The sequence below is a fragment of the Leptonychotes weddellii genome, chromosome 2 (genome assembly GCF_054177405.1).
Source record: "Leptonychotes weddellii isolate Sample4059 chromosome 2, ASM5417740v2, whole genome shotgun sequence".
NCBI lineage: Eukaryota > Metazoa > Chordata > Mammalia > Carnivora > Phocidae > Leptonychotes > Leptonychotes weddellii.
The window spans coordinates 88,867,807-88,886,776 of NC_138370.1; the positions used below are offsets into that span (position 1 = coordinate 88,867,807).

Consider the following 18,970-nt stretch of genomic DNA (forward strand, 5'->3'; position numbering starts at 1 on the left):
TTTTTAAAGATTTTATTTTATTTATTTGACAGAGAGAGAGAGAGACAGCTAGAGAGGGAACACAAGCAGGGGGAGTGGGAGAGGGAGAAGCAGGCTCCCGGCCGAGCAGAGAGCCCGATGCGGGGCTCGATCCCAGGACCCTGGGATCATGACCTGAGCCGAAGGCAGACGCTTAACGACTGAGCCACCCAGGTGCCCCTGAATGAGCATTATTAAACGAGCAACAGCCTCCTCATTTATTTTGAGCTGGAATTTGTGTAGGATTACTTTGTGACTTGGCAATGTTGAAAACTTCATGAACTCATTCTTTGCATTTTCTAAAGTCAATACACTATTTTACTCTGCCTGGGTTACCAACTGATGTAGTATAGTTGGGTGGAGTATCCTATATATGTTTATTAGGTCTAATGATTTATAGTGTTGTTCAAGACCTTGATTATCTTTATTTTTTCTTAAGATTTTATTTATTTATTTGAGAGAGAGAGAAAATGAGTGGGGGGAGGGGCAGAAGGAAGGGGTGAGAGAATCTCAAGCAGACTCCACACTGAGCACGGAGCCCAACGCAGGCTTGGATCTCATGACCCTGAGATCGTGACCTGAGCAGAAATCAAGAAGAGTCAGATGCTTAACCGACTGAACCACCCAGGTGCTAATATCAATTTTCTTACTGATACTTCTAGATGTTTTACTCATTATTGAAAGTAGGGAAGTTTCTAACTATTACTGTAGAACTGGCTATTTCTCTCTTTAACTCTGTCTTTATCCTCTTTATATATTTTGATTCAGCATTTTCTTGGTTGCTGTAAACCTTTGACTATTTCCCAGAGTTCTGACAAACTTGCTTCAAGTAGTTTCTGCTTATTTTTCAATGTTTCTGGAGGCTTGGCATGGCCTACTCCACCAATTTGAACATGGGTCTCCCAAGGTGACTTTTTGACACAGCTCTCACCAGAGCAGAAAAAAAGCAAATCTGTTTCTAACAGGACATATTTATAGATACGAACATAAAAGCTGACCTTCTGCCGTAGGGGCTTGAAGCCTCATTCCCTGCATCTAGCTCTTCCATTTCATGTCAGCCCCTGAGGAATCATAGAACTCCATGAAATGTAGTTTGAAAAGCACTATAATAAGTCATTACAACCCCCTGATAGTTATGTGTCTGGTGCTTATGATCTGGTGTTAAAAACAGTTAAATAGGGATGTCTGGGTGGCTCAGTCGGTTAAGTATCTGTCTTTGGCTCAGGTCATGATCCCAGGGTCCTGGGATGGAGTCCCACATCGGGCTCCTCGCTCAGCAGGGATCTTGCTTCTCCCTCTGCCTGCCACTCCCCCTGTTGTGCTCTCTCTCTCTCTGACAAATAAATAAATAAGAAAAAGCACAAAGAATAAAATGATCTGTGACCCCATCTTCCAGAGATAACTGCTGTTAATATGTTGACATTTTTCTTATTTACAAAATAAGTCTAATTCTGGTTAACATTTTATATATAGCAGTTATCACCTTGGCATCCACTTAACACTGTTATTCTATTCACGCCTATGTTAAGGTCGTCATGTCTACTCCTGGATGCCTATTACATAATTTTATGAGAGAAGACTTTTCGTGTGTTGACTAACTTGTCAATCTCCACCCTCAATGATTGTCCCTTCCAATACCTTTCAATAAAAGAAAAACAGGTTGATCACTCAGTTGATCAGGGCAATGAGATTTCAAGATTGGAGATTTCAACATCTTTCTCATTTATGCTTACCAATTTAAGCCTGGCCCTATTGAAGTTGCTTTTACACTTTAAAAAGCAAAATGCCTTCTTTATTTTGAAATGAAATCTTTTATGGAACCTGAAATTTAAATAAACAAAACTGAGCTTTTACGGTTCAAGTGTGCACACATGTGTAGATGGAAGAGGGAGGTAGTTTGTCCAACAGCCAACCCTGCTTAGCCTTCCTAACACTGAAACCATGATGCGGAACCTCAGGGCTCTGGGACAGAGTGTTTGAACATCCCATTGCTCTGTTACATATCCTCAGTCAGTACCTCTAATGAATTGAATGACTATTGTACCACTTCCTATGGCTCTTCAGACAGTGCCTGACACTCGGGAGGCATTCAAAGAGTATTTATTGAAATTAAAGACAAGAAATCCAAAAGTGGGGAATGGGTTAGTGCATATCTGTTACTAGCAGTTGAAAAAAAACCTCATAAAATAGCCCCACTGAGAGTGGAAGATAAGTAGTAACATATCTTAGTGTTACAACAGAGGTAATTCAACAAGTATTTTTTGACCAGAATTGTATTAGTGGTTGCAGAATATGACAAAATATAACTGAATAAATATTTGATTGTTTCTGTGCTCAAGGTACTGTTTGAGGGACTGTGGAAGTTACAAAGATGGTAAAAGTATAGTTTCCCTTCTAAAGGATACTTAATACGCTAATGGGAGAAAACTTACATAACATTGTGCTATAAAGCAAGCCAATGTGCCAGGCAATGTCCAGAAAATTTTGGTGTTTTTTGAGTTGAAGGTAGGAAAAGAAATTTAATATCTTTTTTTTTTAAGATTTTATTTATTTATTTGACAGAGAGAGACACAGCGAGAGAGGGAACACAAGCAGAGGGAGTGGGAGAGGGAGAAGCAGGCTTCCCGGGAGCAGGGAGCCCGATGCGGGGCTCAATCCCAGGACCCCAGGATTATGACCTGAGCCAAAGGCAGAGGCTTAAGGACTGAAAAATTTTGAAAAATTACCAGCCCAGGAGATAGCCTCATCAATAGGGGGCTGTTATACAATGCAGAGGGTAATAATTAATGCAGAGGAAGGTAAAAGAAAGAGAAAGAAAGAAAGAAAGAAAGAAAGAAAGAAAGAAAGAAAGAAAGAGAAAGAAGAAAGAAAGAAAGAAAGAAAGAAAGAAAGAAAGAAAGAAAGAAAGAAAGAAAAGGAGAGGCGAGGAAACGAAAGGAAAGGAAAGGAAAGGAAAAGAAAAGAAAAAAGAAAAAAGAATGGAAGCAAACACTTCACTGCCTTGATCTTGAGGTGATAACCCTCTCCCCAAGAAGAAAGCTTGGTGTACAAAATAGGTAGAGACAAATTAAATGTGAGGTTTTCACAATTGGTATGTTAGAAATACTGAGAATGGAGAGATCAATGTGAATTCTAGAGGGAAACTTCATGAAGTCGGCATTTGAACTGAAAAAGGAATGGTAGGATTAGGATGGGTGGGGAAGCATTACAGGTTAATGAGAACAACATGCACCAAAGCCCAAAGGCCAAGAGGAGAACAGTCTCCATAAGAAAGATGGAAGACAGGGTGCCTGGGTGGTTCAGTTGGTTGGGCAACTGCCTTTGGCTCAGGTCATGATCCTGGAATCCCAGGATTGAGTCCCGCATTGGGTTCCCTGCTTAGCGGGGAGTCTGCTTCTCCCTCTGGCCCTCCCCCCTCTCATGCTCTCTCTCTCTCATTCTCTCTCAAATAAATAAATAAAGTCTTAAAAAAAAAAAAAAGATGGAAGACAGCAATCTGGCTGGAGCAAAGGGTGTCTGCTGGACGTGAGGTTGGCTGAGTAGGGTGGAGACCAATTAATGGTGGGGTACATGGATGGCAGCTGCTGCAGGCCAAGATGAAGATAAAAGGGAAGCTGCAACAAATAGCAATTAGCTATGATGACGACTCAATTCTCAGAGGAAACTATAATAGAAGTGTATAGCAGTGATGATGGAAGAGAAAAAAAAAACCAAATGGATAAAATTCCCAGAAGACAGAGAAATAACTTGCTGTACCAGTCAACAGGGTTATTGGAACACTCATTCAATTTGGAAAGGAGACAAAAATGGAATGAAAATAAGAAAGGGATAACTTAAGAAAACCCATGTTTTCAGAGGAAATTTGGCAAATTTGCAAAGTTTTTTGCTGTTGGAGAGGTTACTCTATAAAATTAATTCCTAGAATGATCATGAGGATGATTTATTATATGGACATACAAGCTTGACTGCTGCCTGAAGAAATCTGCATTATCACCTTAGGTTAAAGCATAATTTATCACCTCCCTCTTAAGAACTTACTGCACTTCACTTGAACTTCAGAAGTTTGGAATGTCTTCCTAAACATACCTATCTTTGATCTGATTGTTATGGCATTCTCATACACTATCTTCTCAACCCTAGCTCCAGTCAGATTAACTGTGTTGACAGTATTTTGAATGTGCTGGATCATGGTTGCAGTATAATAACTCATTCTGTGGCTTCTGGGGCATCTTTTTCACTTGGACATATCGGGCAAAAAGATTTAAGGGGGTGGGGAAAATGCTGAGGTCCCACCTCACTAACAGTGTGCCTGGATTTCAGTAAAGTACTTTTTGAAATTAAACTGCTTTCAATTTAAGGACATAGCAAATTCTACCACATACTCCATATTCATTTCTGTCATGCGGAATAATCAAGAATTACTGGAATTTTAACAGGGGTGAAGCCAGAAGAGGTGACAGGCTCTTTCAAATGAATTGAGTCCAAATGACCCCTCCCTGTTTGCATTAACTGCTCTCCCAGATGTGACAACCTTCCTGACTCAAGAGATCAGACTCTAGTACCAACATCCTCTCACAGATGAGCATGTGATTCTTTGCCAAGGACAAATTTAAAACCATTTCAGAACTTGTTCAGTTTATGTCAGGCTACTTTTAATAATTTCAATACTTTTTATCGATCCTATTTCAAAAGTTAGAAGCAATTGATTCAACCTTGCCACTGAGAAGAATGCTTCCATCATTTGCATGGGGCAATAGGTGACTTGCCTCCACTAATTTCTGTAAAGCTTCTGTGTCACTTATGATCAGGGCCTTTTCCAATCTACTACCAGCCTATAATCTGGGCTACAACACACAGTCCAGCTAATCTTCAGGAAATGGTCTTCTCATTCCCAGAATGTACAAAGCAAAAGGACAATGGTAGTTTTCTTTAAGGGAGTATACTGTCTTTGTCTCTATTATTGGCTAACAGATTTGGAGGTAAATGAAAGCAAGGGTGGGCATCTATAGAACAGCATTAAAAATGCTGGATTTGGAATCAATCTTAGGCTTTATAATTTTTTTTTAGTAACCTTAGACTATGTACTCCTTTTGTGTCTCATTTTCAAATTCTGTAAAATGGAGTAATAACAGCTTCAAAGAGGTTTCATGAAGATTTAGTGGTACACAGTCATATCTTCATTCATATCATACTAAAAGAACCACTAATACATACCTGTGTTTTCTGAACAATCCAAGATTCAAAATGTGACAAGGGAGAAAATATTTAAAATTGGAGCCATCAGGGAAAATCCAGGCAGTATAGTGGAGTTCAGAGCATGTCACCTCAAAATATGCTGCTTTGGCATACTGATTATTTTAAGTTAAAGGAGCTTGAGGTGCAAGAGGGGCACTCTGACCTTCCTTAATTTTTCCTGACAGGAGATAAAACTCCCATGTGAAAGATGCCCTCCCTGTACCAGGAGGAAGAAAAATAGTCTTATTACCAGAGATGGGGAATCAGGCTGAGAAATCTGTACAAACCAACCTTGTTACACTAATGTTTATCTTCCTAGGCATTTCTCCACAATTTACTACCCCTGGCCCAAACCCCTTCGTCTCATTTGGTTCTTTGTCTAAAAGGTATAAAAGCTTTCTGTTCTGGTCACTTCTTCTAGTCTTCCTTCTCTTGCCAAGGTTCTCACGTACGTGTAAATAATAATAATACGTGTGTGCTTTTCTCCTGTTAATCTGTCTTATGTCAGTTTAATTTTTAGGCCCTGCTGGAGACCCAAAGACGGTAGGTAGAGGAGAATTTTTCCTCACCTACAGTTCTGCTGACAAGGATGGATGTCACTGGTTAGACACTGCTCACCCCAGAGCTGCTTCAGCGGAGAGATCCTACTGATGTGGAGAACAGAGGCAAAAGAAGTATAGAAAAAATCAAACTTCCTTATAACTTAGAGCCCACTGACAAGTACCTGGGACAGGCAGACCTTCCTCTAGGAACTCAACTGCCTCAATGTTAATACTTGGCTAAAGGCAAAGGCAACCTTAGCTTGACATTAGCTGGACCTCCAGGATCCTTAAGTGTTCTTTAACATATAAAAATCCCTTTGGAAACTTCCTTTATCTCTACCCACCCACCCCCAGGATAGATGTTAGCACTTATCCTCCAAACATATGGCCCACTGCTATACATATGAAGGGTCTCATGAATAAGGTTTTACTAGACAGTAGTAAATGACCTTATCCTTTTTTTTTCTTTTTCTTTTTTAAATTTTATTTATTTGTCAGAGAGAGAGAAATAGAGAGAGAGCACAAGCAGGGGGAGCTGCAGGCAGATGGAGAAGCAGGCTCCCCGCTAAGCAAGAAGCCCGATGTGGGACTTGATCCCAGGATCCTGGGATCATGACCTGAGCCGAAGGCAGACGTCCAACTGACTGAGCCACCCAGGGTTCCCTGTAAATGACCTTATCCTAACAGCAGTTAGCCTTTTGAGGTCCTGGAAATCTTACTTACAAATTCCTTGGAAACTTAAGCTATCCCTAACCCCCTCCAACTTGAAAGTATATAATTAGTCACTCCTCACAACCTCAGTGCAGCTTTTTTTTAAAAATTTTTTTAAAAAGATTTTATTTATTTGTCAGAGAGAGAGAGAGAGAGAACACACAGGGGGAGAGGCAGTGGGAGAGGGAGAAGCAGGCTTCCGGCCGAGCAGGGAGTCCAATGCGGGGCTCCATCCCAGGACCCTGGGATCATGACCTGAGCCAAAGGCAGTTGCTTAACCAACTGAGCGACCCAGGCGCCCCAATGCAACTCTTTCTGCCCACAGTCCTGTGCCTGTACTCTAATAAAACTACCTTTTTTGCACCAAAGACATCTCAAGAATTCTTTCTTGACCATTCACTCCTGGATCCCAACATTTCATATCACTGGGACCTCTGACATAAGCCAACACAAGGTAAAAATTTTTACCTGTGTCCTAGGTCTCTGCCTGTAAGATCCAATGAAAGCAAAGTGGTAAGAGTCTCTCCTCATGTTTTTCCTTTTTCAAATTTAGATTAGCAGGAGAAAACTGGTGTGAACTAGCTCTTCAGGTACAGTGACTTATGAATATTCCTGTTTTCGATTTCTAATGGCTGTAAAAAAAAAAAAAAAGTAAAGTTTAAAAAACAATCTCCTTAGACCTCAGCACCCTCAGAGGGTTCACCTCATTTTCCCCTTCTGGGGGATAATACCCCGCTTGTTCTTGTTCTGAAGAGGATGCAGCCTTAGAAGATGTCCCAGCTAGCGCCTGGGCCTCACATGCAAATGAGATTGGATTGTTACAGCAACGCACGTTGTGCACATTACCTGGAGAAGGACTAAACTTCTCCTACCAGTAGCCCAGTGCCGCCCCCATGAGTGCACAGCGAGGCATTGAACCTATTCTCTTTTACAGCAGGGTATTCTTTATTTCCTTGCTCTGTTAACACCGCATTCTTACCAGTAAAGAAAGGGAAATTTGATTCAGACTGGAATCAAATCTATTGATTTGTATAGGATCTGAGAGTCATTAATGCCTTTGTAATTCCTCAACACCCCATAGTCCCTAATTCAGCTACCATCTTTTTTTTTTTAAGATTTTATTTATTTATTTTAGAGAAGGAGAGAGAGATACAGCATGAGCAGAGGGGAGGAGCAGAGGGGGAGGAGCAGAGGGGGAGGGAGAAAGAGAAGGAGATAATCTCCAGCAGACTCTGTGCTGAGCATAGAGCCCCATGTGGGGCTCAAGCCTACAACCCTGAGATCTTGACCTGAGCCTGAAACCAAGAGTCCGATGTTTAACCCACTAAGCCACCCAGGCGCCCCTCAGCTACCATTCTTATCTCAATTCCAGCGGACACAGCCTGATTTACAGTAATTAACCTCTGCTCAGCTTTCTTTTCAATTCCATTGTACCCTGACTCACAATTCCTCTTTTCATTCACATTTAGAGAGAGACAATTAACATAGACTGGTATGCCTCAGGGATATTGCAAGTCTCCCTCAATAATTTCCCAAGTCCTTAAAGCCAACTTAGATTCCAAGGCTCCACCCTTGTTCAGTATGTTGATGATCTTTTACCTTGTAACCAGACTAAGCAGTGTGCTCTTACAGGAGCTGAAAGAGGCCATAAGGCCTTTTAATCTAAACTTAAAGGGATACAAACAACTGTTAACCTACTTAGGACAGGAGATATCTCAAGGCATTCCAAAGCTCACTCCCAAATGCCATCAGTCAGTTTTGTCTATCCCTCTCCCACAGATGAAAACAAAACCCCAAAAAACAGCTACATAAATTTCTAGAGGCAGCTGGCTACAGCTGCAAATGAATTCCTAAGTTGGCTGCCCTTGCTACCCTCCCAAATACTACCTCTGAGCCCATTTCCAGGCCCTCCTTAACCTCCTTTAAAGGCTAAAATTAGCACTGTCCACACCCATAATTCTTGGCTTACCTAATTTTGACAAAACTTTTCACCTATATTGTTATGAAAATACTGGGATTGCTACGGGAATTTCAGGAAATCCTTTGCCTCTCAGCTAAGTCCTTGTTGTCGGTTGGGCCATGCGAGAGCAGGCATGCCATCCTGCCTGCGCACACTAGCAACAGCTGCCTCCCTGACAGAGCCAGTACCCTTAGATCAGGCTTCCCATTCACCTTTATGTTCCTCGCGCTACGTCTGCTCTCTCACAAGTTCACAAGACAACCTCTTCACCTGGTGACAAATCACCCATGAACAGGCCCTTATTATTCGACCCCTCTTTCATCTTCCCTTGCTGGAACACTCTAAATCTGACTACACGATCATCCCATCCTTGATAAGGGACAGCACAACTCCATTCCACAGGATTGCTCTGCAAATATAGAAGCCACGAGAGGAATCTCTTAGATACCCCCTTTACACAACCCAGACTTTAAGTTCTATTTTGTGATCATTCCTACAGAGGAAACTTCTGGGGAAACATAGTAACTGGCCATGCCATAGTTTCCCCATGTGAAACCCTTGAGGCACACTCTCAGCCCAAGCTGCTAAATGTATAGCTCTTACCAGAGCCTGAACACTGGCAAAAGGAAAAACTGCCACAATTTACACCAGCTCTAGATATGCCTTTGGAGCCCATTGGGGCTGTTGCCACAATCCTGTGGATTCTTAACCTCTGCTGGTATTCCTCTTGCCAATGGGCATGTAATTGCGGCTGTATACAAGCTATTCACTTGCCTACTAAAATTGTTATTGTTCGGTGTGCAGCCAAACTAAGGAGACAGATACCGTATCTCTAGGGAACAATAGGGCTGACAAGGTTGCTAAATATGCAGCCCAAAATAGAACTCCTTTCCTTTTTCCACCCAATTTATAAACCTGCTTTTATCCCTGACTGATATTATTAACTATTTGGGCAAATACCCCACAATCTTGAAAAAGACAAATGGATACAAAAGGGTGCCAAACAATTAGACAGATCATACATTGGGTCAAACAGACTTCCTGTGGCCCCCTTTCTTTTGTCCTTTTGACTTGCACTTATCTCCCATCAGATGGGACATATGGGTAGATGGGAGATAGTTAAGGAACTAAAAGATAATTGGTTCTTCCCTGGCATCCACAAAATTTCTGACCAAATTATCTCCCAATGTACTACTTATAAATCTCACCAAATTTCTGGAGGAAACCAACATACCTCAGGAAATCCTCCAAGGCCCACATTCCCCCTTATGGAACCCCAAAATGGATTCCATAGATTTACCTCCAGTGTCAAGCTATTCCCACTATTTGGTTATTGTCTGTATATTTAGTGGATGGACTGAATGTTACCCAGCCAGAAGTACCAATGCCACAACAGTGGTGAAGAATTAATAACTGAGAGTATTCCTTGTTTGGGCATTCTTTTATGGATTGGGTCAGAGAAAGGAACTAATTTTACAGCAGAAATTAACCACTTGCTTGCAAAAACTTTGGGGTACTCATTAAAATTTCACACTCTTTACCATGTGTAAGTGTAAAATTTTGATGCTATTGATATAATGTGGGCTGGGAGTGAATGGTCAAAAAGAATTCTTGAGACAGTGCAAAAAGATGTTTTTATTATGGCAGGGGACAGGACCCATGGGCAAACAAGAGATGCAATGTCATTGTGAACAAAGACTGGTTATATACTTTAAGTTGGGAGGGGGAGAGATAAAGGAAAATTTCCAAAAGGATTTTCATATATTAAAGAAGACTTACAGGATCCTGGAGGTGTCAAACTAAGGTTGCTTTTTTTTTTTTTTTAAGATTTTATTTATTTATTTGACAGAGAGAGAATGAGAGAGAGAGCACATGAGAGGGGGGAGGGTCAGAGGGAGAAGCAGACTCCCTGCCGAGCAGGGAGCCAGATGTGGGACTCGATCCAGGGACTCCAGGATCATGACCTGAGCCGAAGGCAGTCGCTTAACCAACTGAGCCACCCAGGAACCCCTAAGGTTGCTTTTTGCCTCTAGCAAAACATGAACCTTATATCAGTTGTGGGTTCCTTGAGGAATGCCCTACACTGCCTGCCTCAAGTATTTGTCAATGGACTGCAAGTTGTAAAGAGGTTTAATTTTATCTACAATTCTTTTGCCTTTGTTCTCCTGTCCTTATGACTAGCTGTATACAAGACCTAACTAGTCTAAATGGAGCATATCATCAACAGGTAAAAATGGCATGGCCTCTGATGACTGGCAAGCTTTGCCATCCTTTTGACCAGAAGATTAGATATACAACACCGTTTTTAGAGGAAAGCACACATTATCATCTCACTGAGAAGACCTTTATGAAGTACTACTAACCACTCACACTGCTATCAAAATAAAAGAAAAATCCTTCTGGATTCACACAAGCCCTGCTAAGTTAGACCAGGATCAGCACTCCCAGGACAATTGGAAGACCATCCCTAGGGGGACCTTAAAGTAAGGATTTCCCAGGCAAATTCCCAGGTCCCAAAAGCAGACAAAATCATGAAGTAGACAGTTTTTCTCAAGATCACAGATCAAGAAACTTCACTTCTACCTATTTTCTCCCCCACTGGGTCTTCCTACTCCCAGAAGGAAATAAAAAAGAGAAAAAAAAAATCTTCCTTTTAACAAAGCCTCCCCTTTCTTTAGCCATTTATTAAAAGGCTGATTGGAGGGGCACCTGGCTGCCTCAGTCTGTGGAGCATGCGACTCTTGATCTCGGGGTTGCGAGTTCGAGCCCCATGTTGGGTGTAGAGATTACTTAAAATCTTCAAAAAAAAAAAAAAAGAGGCTGATTGGATATTGATTGTCTCAATCTATTCCATTTTCCCTCTGATCCTCTACTATGGACTGTCCTTCAAACTGGGTCTCACTTATTAACTCTTACTGTTTCCTCAGGTTATGCATAGACCTGACACCCACTTAAACCACTTTTCCAAACCCTGGCCACATTAACTAATCACTGGATGCATGACAGGTTATGGCACCCATGGCCAAAACACATCATTCTTCTCTTTTTGTGAGTCAGTTGTACATGGAAAAGCCTCTATGGAAGCTGAAGAACTGTCCTTTGCTCAAAGACATTAGAAGGGACTTTTTTTCCCTTTGCACTGAAAATCGCGGTGGTACTGGACCTTTCCCACATGACATACCAAGGCAATATTACAATCAAACCTTGTGGTCTGATTCCACAGGTAGCATCCTCGAGCCTCTCATGAAGGTCAGAAATGGTCTCATTACTGACTCTTATGGTACTGACACTTGCCAAACCACCAGATTTTACAGCAGGCTCACAAGCCACTCTTGTGTAACCTGGGAGCAGCTGAACTGCCAAAGGCCAAAGATTACATATGGGGAGCCCAAAAATTTGCACTCACCTGGTCACGTAACAAAACCAAGCCTTACAGCTCCTAAGGCCTAATTGCAGGCCTCCTCTATCTGATCTTTCACAACGTGTTCTGCTCCCATAGACTGACAGGGATATACGGAAGATGGAAATGTGCAGATGACAACATGACAGGTGACAAGATATACCAAACCCCAACTTAGTAGGTCACAAGTTTCATTCTGACCTTATCCATGAACAATACTGGTCTTTTTATCTTATGTGATGATAAGGTTAAGGAGTTCCACCTAGATGGTCAAGATGATGTGGACTCAGATTCCTGACACTCTCTGTAACCAGGTACTCCACCTTAAATGCCAGCCAAATTACAAACTTGGGCTCCTTTGATCATAAATCAGTGCCACATAAATATACTATATGTGATGTTACAGAAAATTGGCTTGTGCATCACAATTCTAAGTTTTTATCAATATTGACCTCCCTTTTCCCAGGCTTTGGAACTTATGAGTTGGAAAGGCAGTTCTAAATCTTTCCATAGAAATAGAACAAGAGTTCAGTATCACTACACAAACATTGGAAGCCATTCTATCAGAAGTTAATAGTTTAGGCTCTGTTATACTCCAAAGTTGCCTCACCCTAGACACACTGACAGCCCAAAAGGAGGAGCTTTTACCTGCACCCTTTGAAAGACAAGATGAACACTCTCCATCAGATAAATGAAGTCCAGCCATTTTGTTGGACTGACCTATTTCCAGGGATAGGAGACTGATTTAATGGGGTATGAGGAAATGTGCTTAGATTTGTTATTTCCTATTTATTCTTATTCTAATCTATGCTCTTCTTTCCCTTTGCAGATAGATCCCTTGCCACTTGGCTGCTAACTCAATTCTTTCCACAGTCACCAATTCAGCTTTTATGTGAAACTTCTAAGGAACTTTCAGACAGAGGAAATGAAGGAGTTCACAGCATGTCACCCCAAAATATGCTGCTTTGTCATATTAAGTTAAAGGAGCTTGAGAAACAGCAGGTGCAAGAGGGGCACTCTGACCTACCTTAATTTTTCCTGACAGGAGATAAAACTCCCATGTGAAAGATGCCCTCCCTGTACCAGGAGGAAGAAAAACAGTCTTATCACCAGAGATGGGGAATTCAGGCTGAGAAATCTGTACAAACCAACCTTGTTACACTAATGTTTATCTTCCTAGGCATTTCTCCACAATTTACTACCCCTGGCCCAAACCCCTTTGTTTGAAAGGTATAAAAGCTTTCTGTTCTGGTCACTTCTTCGAGTCTTCATTCTCTTGCCAAGATTCTCATGTACATGTAAAAAAAAAAGTAACAGAACGTGTGTGCTTTTCTCCTGTTAATCTGTCTTATGTCAGTTTAATTTTTAGGCCCTGTTGGAGACCCAAAGAGGGTAGGTATTTTTCCTCCCTTACAATGGTCATTTTCTTTCCGCTAGCACTCTAACCTCTTAGGGGATTACACTCCCAAACCTTCGGGTTATTCTTAAATTCAATCCCATGAGGTACACGCAACATTCTCACGATTTGCTCTCTGGTCCCCTTAGAAACTCATGCTCATAATTATGACGTCCATCTCATTATAGCTGTTTGAGGATTAAAGTGTAACGTGCTATGTACACAATACAAAACCTATCAGAGGGGGCCCTAAACCCTTGGCATTAAGACCCCAAAGAACAGGGATAAGGAAAGGGGACCGTGGGCAGTTCCTGGGTGGAATCCATCACCTGACAGGAACGGGACTTGACGGTGACTTCCGGCGCGGCCAGAGACTTTTCCTTCTAGCAAAACCTGTCTAACCAGCTTACTCCGCTTCCGGGTAGTGGCCGCGCTGCCTGCCGGCTGTCACGGAGACAGCGGACCTCCCGGCGGCGCCTGCGCGCTGGAAGAAGAGGGCACCGGGCCCGTTTCCGGGTATGGTGAGCGCGCATGCGTACGCGGGCAGACTGGGGCCAGTTTAGGGCCAGGTGAACGCGGAAGTACAGGACGTGAGGGTTTGCTGGCTGCTCCGACAGTGGTGGGGCAACTGGTGCGAGATGGAGGACGGCGCAGCTGCGGAAGATGGTCGGGACGGTCCCCGGGAGCGGCTAGGCTTGGGTGAAGCAGGGAGGCAGCAGCAGAACCACGAAGTGCGGTCTCAATCCCGGGCCGACCGGTTTCCAAAGCATTCCTACTGGTTGGATCTCTGGCTCTTCATCCTCTTCGATGTAGTGTTGTTTATCTTCGTGTATCTTTTACCATGGTGAGTACTCTGAACGCAGAGCTGAACCAGTAGGGAGCTTACCACTACAATTTGGGGGGAGGCAGGGTAACTGAATTCCAGAGAGTATGGTATGCCGATGGTAATAATATAGCCGGTTAATGGCGGGGTCAAGGGGCGGGTGGTGTTGGGGTCGGGATGAGGCTGGAATGAAAAGTGTTCTTCCTTGCACCTCAGCGAGGGTCTTCAAAGAGGTGTGGAAGAAACTTGGCTTCATAATTTTTTTCTTAATGTTTTGGAATGAAACCAGCTGGGTTTGAGTTCCTGCACTACTACAAAGGAATTAAAGAAGTTATTTAGCTTTTCTGAGCTTTATTTTTCCATTTACCATTTGGGACCAGTAGTAACCAGGTCATAGGGGTGTAGTGAGGATTAAATGAGATAGTAATTTATCTAAAAGCGATTCGCATTTTTGCCTGGCAGCAGTAAGCCCTTAACTAAAGGTGTTGTTACTATAACTACAGTTTGACCTCGAGTAGGCCAGATAGGTATCTCAAACAGGTCCAAGCCTGAACTGTTAGGAACTTCTTACCAAAATGTACTTATTTTTCAGTGTCCCCATTTCAGTAAATGTTAACTTACTCATTCAGTACCCCTCCCAGAAGCCTGGGACTCTTTGATTTTCCCCTTTTACATACACCCACACATCCCAAAACACCAACTGTTTTTAAATAACAAAATTCTGTAGGTTCCACTTGCAAAATCCTTGCTCTCCATTTTCATTGCCACTCTGAAAAGACAGTTTTGGAAGGGGATAAGGAAAGGAAAGGTAGAGAAGGGGCAGGGGAGCAGAACAAGAAGAGGGACATAGGACCGAGATGATAAGGGAAAAGTTCTGGAGAGAAGCAGGGAGCTGAAGGGAGGGCCTGTGGAAGAAAAGCAGTGCAGCTCATTTGGACATCAGGGAGCTCTCTTGGACTTTGGAGTTCTTGACTTATCATAAATTAACTTTTCTCAATCATGTTTATGAGTTTGCAATCCATGATAGGCAATTATGTCTTCTTTCCTCACCCCCAAAATTTTGGCAAAGATTTGGGCATGAGCTCATTGTATCTAAGGCCCCATTGTCGCTGATTTCTTGGATAATGTGACAGATTAGAAGGCAGAGGGTTGAGGGGCGCCTGGGTGGCTCAGTTGTTAAGCGTCTGCCTTCGGCTCAGGTCATGATCCCAGGGTCCTGGGATCGAGCCCCACATCGGGCTCCCTGCTCAGCAGAGAGCCTGCTTCTCCCTTTCCCTCTGCCTGCCTCTCTGCCTGCTTGTACTCTCTCTGTCAAATAAATAAATAAAATCTTAAAAAAAAAAAAAAAAAAGCAGAGGGTTGAGTGGGTGAATGGAAGAGATGGATATTTCTATAAAATACTCTGCCAAACTATTTGTAGTTTTCACTCTCCTCTACTTCCCCTCCTTTTTTGGTAGAGACTGATACCTCAAATATAGTGATTTTTTTTTTTTTTAAATGACAGTTTTCAGGGGTGCCTGGGTGGCACAGTTGGTTGAGCGTCCGACTCTTGGTTTCGGCTCAGGTCGTGATCTCAGGGTCGTGAGATGGAGCCCCGCGTTGGGCTCCACACTCAGTGCAGAGTTCTTTCCCCCTCCCTCTCCCTGCCCCCTGCCCCCTGCTCCCACTCTCTTTCTCTGAAATAAATAAATAAAATCTTTAAAAAAAAAATGACAGTTTCAGCTCTGGGTAGAAAATGGAAGCCATAGGAGGAATACTCCAGGCCTTTTTTTCTTTCTTAACAATATGTAAATCATTTAGGAATAGGAAAGTGACTGAGACAATCTAGATTTTCAGATATTGGGGTAAAGTATTAGAACTGGAAGGAGACATTGTTGATGAATATTTGGTTTTTACAGAATTGTTTGCCTGATGTCTAGATTAAGAAGTTGGCTCCTGGAGTGGATTCTGAAAATGACTACAAACTTCTTGAACAAAGAAGACAGGATTGTGCAACAGAATTTTAAACTCTGAGGGACTTTCTTCCATTTTACATACTCTTGCTATTCCTTTTGGGGACTATATTAAATGGGTAATCTCACCCATTCGTAGCTAAGTTCTTAAAACTACTCTTTGATTCATGTTTAAAAACTTTTCAGACATCTGATGGCTTTATAGGGGCTGAATATTAAAGCATTTATACGTAAAGGTTTAATGTATTCATTAACAAATATGGTAATGTCTTCCCTTTAACATTTTAAGGATTAGCCAGGGTTTAGTATGATGCAAAAATGTGGTGAAATATTAAGGTGAAGTATTTAAAAATAAATTACTCAAAAGCAAAGGAAGAAAAAGGAGTTAAGAGCTGTACAGAAAGTGCAGGCCCAAAATGTATTGGCTGTTAAGTACCAGTTTAATTTTTAGATTAAGTGGGCCTCTGTTATGGTCGCCAGATTGATACAATCTCAGAGGAAGTATATAATATCCAACTTTGGAAATCTAGTGTGCATGTCCTCTTACCTGGATGCTTCCCCTTGCTTCCTTTTAAGTTCCTGAACTTCCCTAAAATAGGACTGTGTTTGAAACCTATTTTTTATAATTGTGATTGTATTAAGAATGCTTGTAGCTAAAATATATTTTTGTTTTTATAATGTCTGTACCTTAAATACTTCAGCAAAGTCATTTCAGCAAATATTTGATCACTTACTCGGCCAGGTACAGTAGTGAGCAAAAAAGACAAAAAATCCTTGCCTTCGTGGAGCTTACATTCTTTTATATCTAAATGTTAGTAAGAATTTACATTGTAGGAGTGATCAGCTGGTGTTTAATCAAAGGTCACACTCCCAAAGCAGCTACTAAAAGCCCTTCAGAAGCTAGTCCTATTATGTAACAGATACTCCTTTATGTAACAGATGTTAGAAGTGGGCTCTTGTTGGGGCGCCTGGGTGGCTCAGTCGTTAAGCGTCTGCCTTCAGCTCAGGTCATGATCCCAGGGTCCTGGGATTGAGCCCTGCATCAGGGTCCCTGCTCGGCGGGAAGCCTCCTTCTCCCTGTGTTCCCTCTCTCGCTGTGTCTCTGTCAAATAAATAAAATCTTAAAAAAAAAAAAAAAAAAGTAGATAGGGGCTCTTGTTGAAATTGGTGACATTTGGGGCGCCTGGGTGGCTCAGTCGGTTGAGCGACTGCCTTCGGCTCAGGTCATGATCCCAGGTTCCTGGGATCGAGTCCCACATCGGGCTCCCTGCTCTGCGGGGAGGCTGCTTCTCCCTCTCCCATTCCCCCTGCTTGTGTTCCCTCTCTCGCTGTGTCTCTGTCAAATAAATAAATAAAATCTTTAAAAAAAAAAAAAAGAAAAGAAATTGGTGACATTTGATACATGTGAATTGCCTAAATATTTTGAGGATATTCACCTCCCTTAGAAACAGAGTGTAGATCTGGTAAACTCTGCACCCTCTCTCTTAATGGTGTTAGAATGAAATCCAGGACTGATTTTGGAAGATTTTAGTTGCCTATTGCCCGCTACAAGGTAACAGTTACACATCCAGGGTACTGTTGCATCTACTTGGAGAGAACCTTTTATGCAAAGGTTGATGCATCTAAAGAAACACAAAACTGGAATTTCGTTGAGTATATCAAACAGTATGAACTGTTTTTCTGCTGCTTGCTAATAATTTTGTCCAATCAATGTTTATTGTATAGCTAAATTTGGTCTGATTCGGATTTTGCATTTGTTTAAACAAATTACTTGGTAGGTAGCAGGGTTTTGAAAGGATTAACAGTTCTCATGTAGTTTAATGTTGTGTTACACACAAAGATTTATAATTTTATGTTTCTGAGGCTAAAATCAGCCCACTACCACAACTATTGAATATTCTGAAAATTTCTAGTAGAGGGAAGGTAGCAAGGTCTTGGTGTTATGACATGACTGTAAATGGTATACAGAAATGGTTCCAGTATGAGGGTGAATCTTTTCTACAGCTGATCAATAAGAAATTATACCTACTGTGCCATCTCAAGTATAATGAGTGCTTACAGCATCCACACTTGAAGGCTAAATGGGTAAAGGCTAACTGGGTAAGGCTGAAGGATGAATGGGACACCAAGAAAAGTTGGCAAACTTGCTATGATGAAAACAAAGAATAACATCAATGTGATTTTAATCTGATAAATTCCTTTGTAAATTTCAAAGACTTAATTTCATATAAATGAAATGATTATTTTAATAACCATTTGTGAAATGAACTGGCTGACCAGTAACTGTGACAAAGTCTTTAGGATTTAGGAGTCTATGAACCTGAAAATTTAGGACAGAAACCTGTGTATCTAGTCCCTAAATGGCATGGGGATACATTCAGAGACTACAGGATAATTTATTTCAGGTCGTTAAGGTTACTTAATGTAAATTACGTTCAAGGATAAGGATCATCAAACTATGGCCAATGGGCCAAATCTGACCTACCACCTCTTTTGATCAGGCCTGTGAGCTAAGGATGATTTTTACATTTTAAAATGGTTGAAAAAAATCAAGTGACTATTTCATAACAGATGAAAATTACATAAAATCAAGTTTCAATGTCAATAAAGTTTTATTGAAACACAAACATGCCATTCATTTACATACCATTTACGGCTTCTTTCACTACAGTGGCAGAATTGAGTAGTTGTTTGTTACAAAGACCCTATGGTCCACCAAGATCAAATTATTTACTATCTGGCTCTCTCTAGAAAGTTTGCCAACTCCTTTGGAGCCCTGCGTTAGACCTCACTGCAGTTAAACTTTTAGGAGCCTCTAGTGATAACATTTTATGATTAGTGATACTCCAAGTACCCTTGAACTTTAAGGTAACTTAATTTCTCATAAAATACATAATCAACATGTGAGGAGAGGAAGCCACAATTCATGAATG

The 18,970-nt window shown here is 41.6% G+C and overlaps 2 protein-coding genes and 1 long non-coding RNA gene across 6 annotated transcripts in view; 2 read left to right on the forward strand and 1 right to left on the reverse strand.

Moving 5' to 3' along the window:
• The window catches only part of LOC145720273 (uncharacterized), a 332,443-nt gene that overhangs the window by 312,129 nt on the left and 1,344 nt on the right, over positions 1-18,970 (forward strand). The window lies entirely within an intron of this gene.
• The window catches only part of USP53 (ubiquitin specific peptidase 53), a 76,557-nt gene continuing 64,703 nt past the window's right edge, over positions 7,117-18,970 (reverse strand). For all 3 annotated transcript variants that reach the window (XM_081812931.1, XM_081812928.1, XM_081812929.1), the window contains one exon: positions 7,117-7,138. In XM_081812931.1, the coding sequence (XP_081669057.1) occupies positions 7,132-7,138 (7 nt within the window). In that variant the 3' untranslated portion in view covers positions 7,117-7,131. The remainder of the gene's footprint in view (positions 7,139-18,970) is intronic.
• On the forward strand, positions 13,744-16,272 carry ARLN (allregulin). Of its 2 annotated transcripts, none has more exons than XM_031035918.2 (2): positions 13,744-14,106; positions 16,005-16,272. In XM_031035918.2, coding segments are annotated over exons 1-2 (207 nt in total). In that variant the 5' UTR covers positions 13,744-13,900; the 3' UTR covers positions 16,006-16,272. The 2 variants fall into 2 exon arrangements, with proteins under 2 accessions (XP_030891778.1, XP_030891777.1); XM_031035917.2 differs by having other exon boundaries at positions 13,787-14,106; positions 15,984-16,272.

Coding starts and splice junctions, on each gene's coding strand:
- ARLN (XM_031035918.2), top strand. CDS start 13,901: ATGGAGGACGGCGCAGCTGCGGAAGATGGTCGGGACGGTCCCCGGGAG.